Raw genomic sequence first — 13528 nt, 5'->3', positions numbered from 1 at the left:
ACGATATGGCGTGGGTTTATAGTTGTATTCTGTGTTGCTTTAAATTAACCGAAAAGTTGCTTGCTTGAAGTTCTCATTAATAAAAAAAGCGTATTGCACGTTCCTTAATATTTAATTATCTGTTTTTCATTATTACCATGTTCAACGTGAACATGGTTATGTGCTCGTAAGTCAAATTACTGAAAAAAATAGTACTAATGTACTAATTTATTTAGGGGAGAAACGTAAAAATGTCGCCATACTATTATTGACGAAAATTATTCCTAATAAATTTAGTTACAAGGTACAAATTGAAATTAAAAAAAATAACCTACGCTCTAGAAAGCAAAATTAATAAAGAATGTTGCTAATTTATTCAGAAGGAACGTAGAAAATCAAGATAATAATATTATTGACTCCTAGGGCGCTCAATTAATTTTGGTATTATTTTCTAACATGTAATTAATTAACATATATTCCATTTAATTAACAGTTAAGAATATTTTTTTACCTTTACGGCTTTTAAACCGCTCACAACTAATAGTGTTAAAGATCCGTGATACAAAACTCTATGTTTTTTACCCATTTGCAACAAGCATGGTTTCAAAACCGTAAAAAGAAATTTAACTGAACATTCGAACAGGGTATTTTTTTTTAATTTGGGGGAACATTGTAGTTAGGTTGGAAAGTAATTGTCCTTGAAGTCAGATTAAAGTTGTGGTTGAGTTATGTGCGGAATGCTGTTTTATTAGTTTATCTGGTTGTTTCACTTATGGTAAGCGATGGGAAATACTAAACTTTTTGTGCTAAGTAGCTTTATGATACTTCCATCTATAGGTGAATGAGAGTATCGTATTTTTTTAGTCCAGGGCCACAATTTGGGGAATGGAGAACACTGAAAACTCCTGTTGAAGAGAATAAAGAAAATGTTTTATTGTCAACGCAGGAACTCATACTTCCTTTCTATCAGTCATGAGATTGACATATCAGCCTCTTCAGCGATAATATATATGTGCACAGCTGAAAGGAGCTAAGTGACATTGAAATAATTCAATTTATATTCATAAAAACATGTTTAAGATAGTGATTTCTGTTTGCATCATAGCGCCTTGCAGTCTTATGATAAACTTTAATAAATAAATAAATAAGTTGAATGATATTTTTATCGAATTTCTTCAGCAATAATCAACTGTATATAAACAAAGTTTTTTCGCTTAGTAATTTATAAAAGTACTTTTATTATGAAATGCTTGCAATTGTTTAAAAAATCATTCCCAAAACACTAAGCCTTCTTTTTCTTTTCTTTTTTTTGAAAAATAGCCTCGAGTAAGAACTAGAATTCTTTCTGGGCTTCAGTAAAAGCTCATGATAACATAGCGAAAGAACCAGTCCAATAAAATAAGTCAAAATCTTCCATCAAACTACAAAAGTATTTGGACAATTCGGCTCGGAATTATTAGACAACCGTATGACCACCAAACGCTTTCCCATAACTATAAACTACACCTTCTGACAAATATTCTTTCATATTTTCTTTTAGTGACACTGAACTTTTCTTCCGTAGAATTCTTCTGAAGATTAAATTTCTTATATCTTTCGTTTGAACTTACTTCTCTAGGACATTTTTTTTCCTCCCACTCAGTTTAACTCCTATTATTTCAAAGTATATATTTATTCACTATTTCATACATTTATACGGCAGATTTATATTTATCAAAACGATCACAATGATGAGTTTGATTTATTGTATTTTATATATTTTTAAAGAACACTTCATTTTTTTGTGACTATTCTAAAGAAAAATTTACTTGTCTTGTCCCAAGAACTTGTCGTCACCTTAAGCCAGCTTAGTCACGTTTCAATAAATGAATTAAGAAGTCATATCGTTCAATACAATACTACTCTTGTGCTGTTTTTGTACCGTACGATGCCTTTTGTGCGATGCTACTGTAGAAAGGAAGGTACTATCGTTTTACCTTACAAGTGATGTATAAATTTATATCATATATTTGCCAAAAATAATTTTTTAATTCTGCATCCATGCCTGAAATATCTAGTACCATATAAACAATTTTATCCTTAGTCATGAAACTGTTTGTGCATCCGATGGATCTTAATAAACACAACACTAATTTATCGAAAGTCATTAGCTGCCGTATTTGTTAGACAGAACTACTTAAATTTTACTGTTTCCAGATATAACTCTACGAAAGTGCTTTTCACGATAAAATTGGTTTTCCCTCTAGGGATAAGTTACAACATACTCAAGGCCGATGCCTTTATGGGCATCCAAACTCAAGGTACTTTTTTTGATCGGAAATAAACACAGCTTATGAATCATTCTTTTAATTTAGACACTCGGACATTTCACTTGCAGCACATGAAATCTTCTATCCTAACTTTTATATACCTTCAAAACTTTCCCTGATTTCTACTTGAAAGGGTACATGATCTTTAATAATTACAAGGTTATTCACTTGTAAATTTTCCTCTTGGCATTTCCACTTTCCTCGTTGGTGTTGGGTCAGGTATTCCAAAGACCATCGTTTCCAAACCGCATGAGATAGTTGTTTTTCAATCTGGCATTTGTTGTAGAGTTTTTCACTAATGGCGTCTGGCTCTAGAATTCTTTTTCAATTTTCGATTTAAAAAAAATTTAAATGTCATGTCGTAATTGCTTCGCAATCGTCAGGATCATTCGAAATCTTTATTAATGGATGTGAATTTAAACGCGCCTAAATTTCAATAACATGCGTTAAAAAATCTTTATGAATGAGGATTACTGAATTGCTTGCTTGCCTCTTATGATATTTCATGGCTTTTACAGCTGCTTCCCATAAATCACCGAAACTTGGAGCTGAAAGAGGATTAAATTTCTATTGGATACCTTCATTAGATAAATAATTGACAACTTCTCAGGTAATCCACTCCTTTAACTCTTTATAAGCACACATACCACCATCACTGGCCAGCTCATTTGGTCTACCTCTTTTAGACACGAATAACTTAAGAGTTGAAAAAAGTGCATTTTGCTGCCATATCACCCAAAAACTTCAAAGTGAACTGCCTTATATATATAAAACTGCTTCTTTCAGAACTTGAAAATGGCTTGGTGGTAAGTGTTTCAGTTTTGTATTTAACTCTAGTTGTTATAAAAATTTCGCATTCACAACAAAGAGTTTTAGTATTCAATCATGTTTCATCTGGTATAACTGCGATATGGATTCTTTGTTCTAAATTAACTTTTCCAAACATCTTATCTGACGCCATGAGATCACATAGAGATTTTAAACAATTAACTTTTCGTACTTGACAATAATAACCAAATATTTTGCAATAAGCTCCGTTCCGATGCATATTTTACAAAATTTTGAATTGCTGAATTTCAAAACTATCGAAACCGATTCCGGAATTCTTAGAGAGTCTGTTGAAATTCTTTTAAAATAATATGTTTAAGCTTTTCATTATTGCACAGATCTTCCTTATTTTAAAGCATTAGCATATTGATGTTTCATTTTTCCTTCTAAAACGTAAAACAGAGTTTTTGCTTTTAAATTCTCTAGTACATTTTTCGTTTGGAAAGCCTTTCGAATGGATTGAAAAAATAAGTTAAAGGATTCAGATTTAACGAAAACCGACATGACTAACGCTTTCAGACTTTTAATTAGTCTTTCTGCAATACAATTTATGGGCATTGACCGGGCGTTAATTTGCTCCACATATTTGTTTGTTAGATTACTCTTTCCAACCTGGGCAAGATTCACTAGTTTCAATTGTAATTTAGTTTTGGTTCTAATAGCCAACAATTCCACTTAACTGTTCTTCTTTTCCAGAATGGTTTGAATATGATTATGAACAAACTCATCGTCCTTTTTGTAGACATCACTAATTTCACTTAAGCTTTTTAACTCTATGCCTTTGGCACCCGGTGGAACATTTAAACCTAATTCCTCAGCTGAAACTTTTAATTCATCGTTTTTTAAAATTTAATATTTATACTCATTTTTATTCCTAATGCAAAAACAGCAGAAATTGCAGAAACCAAATAAAAATTAAAATAATTAGTTCTTATATTTAATATAAAGACAAATAATTTATATGCGGCACCAATAAAAAAATACTAAGAATCTCATCACATAAATCATTCACCATGTATAAAATTTTAACTCGTAGTCTCAAAAAACTTCTAAATTATGTAACCAGCAAATAAACAATAGCTGCTAATAAACACAACTCTAACTAAACACAACAACAATTTATAGAACATCATTAACCATCTTATCTATTATGCAAAACTTTTTTACATTTTATTGCTGCCAGATATTACAAAAATGCAGTTCGCAGTAAAATTGGAGTTGCCATCTAGGGAAAAGCTACAGCAATATATAAAATTCCTTATTCTGATTATTTCTTTTGACGTGAAATTGTAACAGACTACTCTTGCTCTAAGGGCTGGTCTACAATTAGCATTAGAAATGCTCGACTACTCACCAACTTGCCTTTTTATAGTTGCTCTGTGTTCCTAAAATTATAAATAATAATGCAAAGTCATTTATTGCGAAAGGAATTATTATAGTTCCTAGTTTAATTTTCTTTAAAAAATAATTTCGTTTTTTTACTCTGAATTCTTTTACGAATCTATGTTAATCATTTTGAAGCAATGATTTTTACGATAAAATATTTCTAAAAATTTAAAAGTTGCCTGATAAGTAGAAAAAAAACTATGGTTTGAGTTCGTTAAATTGATTGTGAAAATTCTCCCAAATACTACTGAGAGCGGAAAGAGTAATGCTGAGCTGTAGAGTGCCATAAGTGTTAATCCCACTCCAGATTATTTGCATTTATTTTCGTAATTACTGTGGTTTTAATAATATTTATTTAATATGTTTTACAAGTTGAACGCAAAATATTGTGCTTTTACTAAAAGCAAAGCTAGGAGCCTATAGACTGTAAAAAATAATTGTAATTTTTCGAGTTATAAAACATTTTTCTTTCAAAACAAAACTCTTAAAAGATAAATAGAGATTCTTTTCTTTTTTTTATCGGTTATCTGCACACTGTAAAAACTTGAAAGTGTAAAAACTACTTATAAGTATTAAATTTTTTGCAGACTTTCTTTTTAAGTTTGACTGCTTAAAGCCATTTTGTTGATAAAATGGTTTTTGTTCGCTTTTCAGCCTAATTGTCAACTGTTTAAAAACAATTATCTAATTTTTAGTTTTTGTCTCACAGTCTAATGCTTTACGATAACTATACATTTTATTAAAAATCATTTTACAATTATTTTACATACATGCTCTTATTTTTTACCAATTGGCTTATAGTTTTGAACATCGAATAAATGAAACTGCTATTCGATTTTAGTGTCAAATTGATACTCTACCTGATTATCATATTTCTGTAGATATGTTTTAAACGTTCATACTGTTAAATATTATTTTACTATTTAAGAATTTTAAGACAAAAACAGCTTAAATTTTCTTTTTACTTGATAACACTTCCCAACGAGATGCCCCAGGTTCGAATCCAAGCGTTGAATGCTGCTCTCGTCACGCACCGACAGCAATGCTGTCATAGTTATTTTATGGAAATTTTTGTTAAAATAAAAGAGTTTCTTTGTTACTATGGCAGTGTTTTTTTATAATAGTAATTATATGACAGGCTTTTTTTTAAACAGCACTATTTTTCAGGAAAATGAAGGGTTTTATACTGGCAAACCAACTGACAGTTTTTTTTTTCTTTGCATATTGAACAGATTTTTCGCAGAGTAAGAATGAGCAATCTGGCCGGCAAAGCCTAGTAATTTAATATTTTAACAATTGTGAATTATTGCATAATTGTTTTTTTTAATAACAATCAGTTGACTGTTTTTTTTCCTGCAAATTTAACAGATTATTGTATTGAGACCAGTTGACAGTATTTTAATGTTTTAGTAATTGTGTATTATTCAAATGCTATGCATCAGTTCTTTTTTTAACATCAAACCATATGACATTTTTTTTTCTGTAAATTTAACGGATATCAAAGCCATTTAGCACTGTCTATTAGAGCCGTCTAACAATTTAATATTTAAACAATCGTGTATTATTCGATCATTATGCATCAGTTTTTTTCTTAGTTTTTGAGTAAAAAATTAAATAGTACTTAATAAAACATTGCTTTATAAAGTTTAAAGTGCAAAATAATAAATTTAAATGAAAGAGAAAAAATATGATCATTTTCAGCCTTTTTCTACTTATCGCTAGTGCTACAAATTAAAAGATTTTATACAGTTGGGAAAAATAATTGCGCGTAAACTATTAACTGAAGCAGTTAAGGAAAACATTTTTTACCGCTGTTTCAACATCCCACTTGTCAAATGTTAACACAGATTTAGCACCCCACCATATGTCATGTCGAGTAAAAGCAGTCAAACTGTCAGTATTTGGATATAAATTAGTTTCTGTCAATGTTTAAAAGTGATATTCTTTTGGGCGCTTGAGTTTTTCGTGTTTCTTGTGATTTTTCAAATCTGATTAGTTTGACAGTATCTTTCAAAAGCTCTTAGACATAACCAAAATCTGACAACATTACGTTCATATCTCGTTTTGCAAAATTTTTCATAATACTCTCAGCACTGTTAGCAAATATATATATTTGCTAATAATATTTTAAAATTTAATGACTAAATATGCTTTTTTTTACAGCGTGCAGCTGTACCATAAAAAAATCAAAATAAAAAGCAATATTTTTAAAAACCACGTTTTTGTAGTGGAGAATAATAACTAAAAAACAAAAAATTGAAAAACGAAAAACCTGGGGCTCATGAAATACATAACAGTAATGTTATATTAGTGTGTGTATGTGTGATCATGGGAATATGTGCATGTATATCTGTAATTGCATCTGAATGTGTATGCGGAATATGTTTGTGTGTATGAGGATGTATATGTGTATGTGTATGTGGCTGAGCATGTGTATGAGAATGCGTATGAGTAAGAAAATGTGTATATGTATGTGTATGTGTAATGTTATGTATTTCATGCACACCACGTGTTTCGTTTTTCAATTTTTTGTTTTTTAATTATTATTCTTTTATTATTATTTTTGTGGTTTGTGTGTATGAGGATGTATATGTGGATGTGCATGTGGCTGAGCATATGTATGAGAATGCGTATGAGTAAGAAAATGTGTATGTGTATGTGTAATGTTATGTATTTCATGCACACCACGTGTTTCGTTTTTCAATTTTTTGTTTTTTAATTATTATTCTCCACTACAAAAACGTGGTTTTTAAAAATATTCCTTGTGATTTTGATTTTTTTTGTACTCACTTCCAAAATCTCAATCTTTTCACTCACTGTACACAAAACTTTTCACTAATGTGACGCTAATTTGAAATAATCGAATCGACCACAAAAGACAGTAGCGAAAATATTAATTTTTCTTTAATTTTAATTATCTTTTACTTTGTATGTCTTCTTTCTCTTCATTTTCACGCATTGTCATCCAATTCTGAACTATGTGCCAAATTTGAAGTCTGTAGCTAGTCAGGAAGTTAGTTTAAAATTGTTTGCAAAGTTCCACCCGAACAGACATACACGAAGCAAGTTGATATAAACGTGGTAAAAAGGTAATATTCGTAAACAAAACACCATGAAACTACTAAAACTATAAAATATATAATATACACATTAGTTTTCCCTTGAAGTAAAACGGGGTAGTTTTCTGTGGTTTTTCACTGTATATGACACAAATGGGTGCTATTAATCAAAAATTAATCATAAGGCAAATTAATTAAAAATTAGTTTAGTATCAAAATCTGTTCATCCATCTTTTTTTGATTTATTGTAAAACGTCAGTAATAAAATAAGACAAAATATACAATAATGCATGCTACATGCAACTAACAAATACGTTATGAAATACTATAGTTATTTTTTAAAGGTACATATGAAAAGTGGAAGATGCTTGTTAAGTATTTGTTAAAATATAATTATTTAGTGTTCATAAAATTTAATAGTTATGAAAACTTTTTGATACTTTGAAACGCGTATTATTTATAATATAACGTATGCAGTTTTAGTGAACATGAATTTATTTGGGAACATTAAGAAAACAATTCTATTATTCTCTGAAATTTTGACTTTGACCGAATAAATGTGCCACATATAATCAGTTATAAAAGTATGTTTCATACTAGGTTTTATTCAAAATTATTAACGGAATAGTAGTTTCATTTTGTTATTCATATTATTCTCATATTTTAATAAGCATCAATCTGCAAATTTTAGAAATTTATATCATACCTTCACTTAAAGCCATACAAATTTTGTGATTGACGGACGTTGAGAAATAATATGAAATTTAAATATTCATTAATTAAGGAAATACATATGATAAATTCAATGAAGCATTCAAGTGCAAATGTTTCACGAATCATGAATCTATTATGATATGTCTGCTTGTCGCAGAGATACGTTATCAAGCACCACTTTTCAAATTAAAAGGTAATAGAAAAGTTAATAATATATTTTCATAACAAAAATATACCTCTCTTATCCTCTTTTCCTCACTAATAACTGATGCGTAAAATTAGCTTTGTAAAAATAGTAAGAAAATGTAATAATAATAAATAAAACTTGCTTTATTAATTGTTTAGTGTTCGTGATATATTGATCAATTAATAGCGGACTGTTATAAACATAAACATTTATTTTGAAACTTAATAACATAAAATTGACAAGATCATTTTGAGTAACAGGAGGATGTTCTCTGTTCTAGAGTTGAATGGCAACTGAATAATAATGTGTCATATGATATGAGCGCCGCCTCGTGGCAATTCTTAACACTCCCCGCCGATTGGATGTTTAAATCCAATCATTATTAATTACAATGCTTATTACATAATAAAATAAAATGAAAAATTGACAATATACATACACGTAATTTCAACTTTACAATTATAATGAAAATTTTAACACAAGAATTAATATATAGGTAAAATACAAATGTTGCGTACTGATCTTTTAAGTATATTGCCTTGTGGCAAACGTATAATTTACAACTCTTACCTTCCCATCACTTCCCTTAAATATTTCCTCAATTCTTCCTGTTAACCATTTAGTTGCTGGCAAATTCTCTTCTTTCACCAACACTAAAGTTCCAATTTTAACATTATCTTTACTGAACTGCCATTTGTGGCGTTCTTGGAGATTACTTAAATAATCTCTCTTCCAAAGTCTCCAAATTTTTTGAGAAATTTTAGAAATCTTTTCCCATTTACTGAGTCTATTTTCATTGATATCTGCAAGTTGGGGTTCTGTAATGGAAGTGATGGGTCTCCCAATAAGAAAATGCCCAGGTGTTAGGGTATCAAAGTTTTCGAAATCAGCTGACAATGGAGTCAATGGCCTGGAGTTTAATACTCCTTCAATCTCTGCTAAAACTGTAATGAATTCTTCCAAAGTAAAATTGGAGTTTCCCGCTATCCGTTTTAGGTGGAATTTAGAAGATTTAACGCCGGCTTCATATAATCCTCCAAAATTTGGTGATCTTGGGGGGTTATAATGCCAATCAATTTTTTCCTCGGCAAAATATTGAGCCAAAGGTTCATCTGGTGAATTAATAATTTTGAAAAGCCGTTTCAGTTCAGCGTCTGCACCCACGAAATTTCGTCCATTGTCAGTGAAAATTTTAGAGGCCTTACCTGTGAAACTGTTTAGAGGCCTTACCTCTGAAAAAAATCTTTTCAAGCTAGCTATAAACCCTGTTGATGTTAAGTCACTTACAAAATCTTAATGTATTGATTTAGTACAGAAACATACATAAATTGCAACATATATCTTATTTAAAACACCTTCCCTTTGTCCTTTAAATTTTATATAAAATGGTCCACAAAAATCAATACCTGTCATGGTAAATGGAGGAGAAGGTTCGATTCGTTCTTTAGGTAACTGACCCATTAATTGTTGCTCTAAAACTGGTTTGTTTTTTGTGCACGTAACACAATTGTGTATTACCAACCTGCACAAATTTCTGCCGTTCACAGGCCAATATTTTTGACGTATTAAGTACAACAAAGTTTGTGCTCCGACATGTAAATATTTCAAATGAAAATAATGTACAATCATATAGGTTAAGGGATGTTTTGCTGGAAGGACAATTGGATGTTTAGTATAATCATTAACACTTGAATTTACAATTCGACCTCCAACACGTATAAGACCCTTTTTTATCAATAAAACAATTAAGAGAAGACAATTTACTTTTACCTTTCACATTCTCACCTTTCATTAAAGCATTCATTAAAGTATTCACTTTGGGCAAATGTTAAGAGAAAAGTTTCGGATTTGTTCAATTCTTCAGAATCTAAATACCTACCTGCCTTGTTCTTTGGATTTTTACAGTTATAGATAAATCTAAAAATATACGAAACTATACGAACAAGTTTAGAAAAATTATTGGTAAGTTTAAGTAGGTAATTATAAAACATAACATTTTGATTAGTTAAAGCAAAACACATATCCTCTTCAACAGAGGAACCTTTTTTTAACTCTGAAAGGTAAGAGTTTTCAGCAATAGAATTAGTGCAATCAAACACTGAAATCTCATCTTTTCTTAAAAACTCGGGACCTGACCACCAGACCTCATTTTTCAGAAGAACTTCTGCACTAACTCCTCTCGTAAGAATGTCAGCAATGTTAAGTTTACCGGGAACGTGTGACCAAGATTCAGGATTGCTAAGGGCTTGAATCTCTTTCACTCGATTGGAAACAAACGGTTTCCATTTATGATGAGGTCCTTTGATCCAGAACAATGCGATCTGGGAATCTGTCCAAAAATGAACTGTTGGGGATCCTTTTCGTTTTACAATCTGTTCTATTTCTTTGGCGAGTCTGGTTGCAAGTAATGCACCCATTAGTTCTAGTTTTGGAAGAGTCAGTTTCTTTAATGGAGCAACACGACTCTTTGATGCGATAAGATTAACTGTGATTCTGCCACTGTACTTCACTCTTAGGTACACTGCTGTTCCGTATGCTCTTTGGCTGGCATCCGAAAATACATGAATTTGAAGTACCTTGGCATCATCTAGACTGGAGTCTAGAATCATTCTAGGAACTTGTAATTTAGAAATGACAGCTAACTCAGGCCTGCACTGAATAAGTTGTTGGCGAATGTCTGGTGGAAGTTCCGTATCCCACGGACACTTTCTAAGCCACTAGTCTTGGAGTAAACACTTGAGTCTTATTGTGTACGGACTAAGAAAACCCAATTTGTCGAACAGTTTTCCGATAGTTCTTAAAACAATTCTTTTTGTCATGCTTTCTTTTCCATCGAATTTAAGCAAGTCTTTCAGATCTACAGAGATGTAGTCTTCATGCACATGCCATGGCAGTCCTAGAACTTTGTGTAAATTGGCAGCAGGATTGGCTTTCGAATGAATGGGATGGGTTTCGAACCCGCAATCCTTCCATAATTGTACCAGTTCCTTGCTGTTTGAACTCCATTTACACAGATTCATGCTTGCTTCTGCCATAATTTTCTTGGCTTCGTCCGACATCTGAAAGGCAGATTTCACGTCGTCGAGAGCTCCTATGAAGTCGTCGACATATAGACATTCATTGAGCATATTCGTCGTAGCGGGATGCAACTCTTGATATTTTTTGATATGTTCCTTAATTGTGGCAGAAAGCAAGAAGGGACTGGCATTGACACCAAAAAGAACTCTGCAAAATCTAAAAATATTTATGTCATAATGCTCACTTATGGCCGGGTTCGAACTTGGAAAAGGAAATCTCACTGCATTTAGATCTGTCTCATTCAACGATATTTGAAAGAACGCTTTTTCGATATCTGCTAAGATCACCACAGCATTCAAACGAAAAAATATAAGCATGTTAAATATCAGGAGATTTAGAAGTCCTGCGTATAAACAGTCATTTAAGGAAAGTTCACCTTCTTCATGTGAGCTGGCATCAAAAACTATTCGTTTACTAGAACTGACTGATTCTCTGTAAACCATGGAAAATGGTAGATAAAATAGCGGTTTATCTGCTTGTACTTTGTCTTTTGGGACCTTCTCTATGATGCCTTGATTTTCATAGTCTTTCAGAATTTTCACGATAATCTTCATACAGTTCTGAGGGTCTCTCAAATTTTCTAATCAAATGATCTAGCCGTCCTCTGGCTACAGTTAAGTTATCGTTTAATTCCCTAAAATCATGTTTCTATGGTAGCCCAACTTGATACCTCCCTTCTTTGTAATCTACAGAATTTTTAAAGAGAGCTAAAGCAGTACTTTCCTCATCTGTATTATCATTTGGAACTATCCCAATTGACTCTAATTCCCAAACTTTATTTAACCCTTCATCAACATTGTCCTGTATGAAATAACATTTGGAATCATGTGGGTGTGTAGAGGGGATCGAACCTGCAACCATCCCCCCGAAAACTGTTTCAATTAAAATAATAGAATTACCCCTTAATCGAATTTGATTTCCTTTTAACAATTCATAAAATACGTCTCCTCCTAAAAGAATCGATATTTTTTGAGGTAAATAAAAATTAGGATTAGCGAACTTTACGTTTTAGGGTAAATTCAAATTAGAAATATTTATTTCTTCCGAAGGAACATTTCCGGCTATTTCTGGCAAAATTAACAATTCGAGTTCCTTATTATATGATTCCTCATCATTACTTATACGCGAATAAATCTTCTCAGTTATCGGAAATACTGTATTTTTTAATCCAATTAAATTTGACCTACAACGCGATCTTTTTAAACCCAATAAATTAGCTGCCTCTTCAGTAATAAGAGATTTCATACTTCCAGAATCGCATAGCCCTGTTAAATGCAAATATTTTCCGTTCGATTGCAATATTTTAACTTTCACTGTAGAAAGAAGAACATTTTTATTTACATTAAAAGAATATAAACATGGTGTCTCTTGCGGTTTGTTATTAATTCCATCTTGCATTTGTGATTGCGCAATTTCTTGTTCCGAAACTGAATTATTTCTTTCTTCCCTGCTCATTGGCGCCACACCCGCATTTTTGTTTTGATTTTGTCTATCGAAGAAAAAGTTCGCTCCGTGTAACATTGTACTATGATTCTTGTTACAAGATTTACATTTTAAATGAATTTTCTTACATTTAGACATTGTGTAAAATCCGAGACAATTAAAGCATAATTTATTCCTTACAACACATTTTAATCTATCATCTGCGTTAGAATCAATAAACTTTTTACATCTGAAAATAGGGTGGGTTAATTATGTAAGAAAAATCTGAATGCACGGAAAAAATTTTTGGTGTAAAATTACTGTATTGCATGTTAATGATATGTGATAAATGAATCCATAATTTTGGTAATAAAAATCAAAACGTGCGACATTTAGAGCATTAATTCGTTATTTTTCCATTCAATTAAAGGAAATTCTAGTTTTCAAAATTATAGTTCTTATTATCACATATTTAATACAAAACAAAAATACGAAAAGCAAATTTAATCGAATAAATAGTTTTTATACCATGCTTTAAGGTACCATAATAAAATTACCAAATTTGA

At 31.1% G+C, this 13528-nt stretch overlaps 2 protein-coding genes across 2 annotated transcripts in view; both read right to left on the bottom strand.

The window, feature by feature from the left end:
* The window catches only part of LOC147806477 (uncharacterized), a 35741-nt gene extending 24670 nt beyond the window's left edge, over nucleotides 1-11071 (bottom strand). Inside the window, exons 1-4 of the mRNA XM_087149642.1 lie at nucleotides 10342-11071; nucleotides 9033-9727; nucleotides 4471-4501; nucleotides 2390-2599 (exon numbers count right to left, since the gene is read on the bottom strand). Of these exons, the coding sequence (XP_087005768.1) occupies nucleotides 2390-2599; nucleotides 4471-4501; nucleotides 9033-9727; nucleotides 10342-11071 (1666 nt within the window). The remainder of the gene's footprint in view (nucleotides 1-2389; nucleotides 2600-4470; nucleotides 4502-9032; nucleotides 9728-10341) is intronic.
* A 108-nt stretch (nucleotides 11072-11179) lies between these two features.
* LOC147806476 (uncharacterized) lies at nucleotides 11180-12094 on the bottom strand. The gene has a single exon (XM_087149641.1). It carries the CDS (start codon nucleotides 12092-12094, stop codon nucleotides 11180-11182), a length of 915 nt encoding a protein of 304 aa, XP_087005767.1.
* Nucleotides 12095-13528: the final 1434 nt, after the last annotated feature.

Source organism: Parasteatoda tepidariorum, chromosome 8, assembly GCF_982258835.1.
Source record: "Parasteatoda tepidariorum strain Cologne lab strain chromosome 8, Ptep-v5.0, whole genome shotgun sequence".
In the NCBI taxonomy this organism is placed as follows: domain Eukaryota; kingdom Metazoa; phylum Arthropoda; class Arachnida; order Araneae; family Theridiidae; genus Parasteatoda; species Parasteatoda tepidariorum.
The sequence above is the reverse complement of the archived record's forward strand: the minus strand, read 5'-3'. Positions and strand labels throughout refer to the sequence as shown.

Bases quoted from the DNA above. Each gene is read 5' to 3' on its own strand.
- LOC147806476 (XM_087149641.1), bottom strand. From the start codon at position 12,094: ATGAAGATTATCGTGAAAATTCTGAAAGACTATGAAAATCAAGGCATC.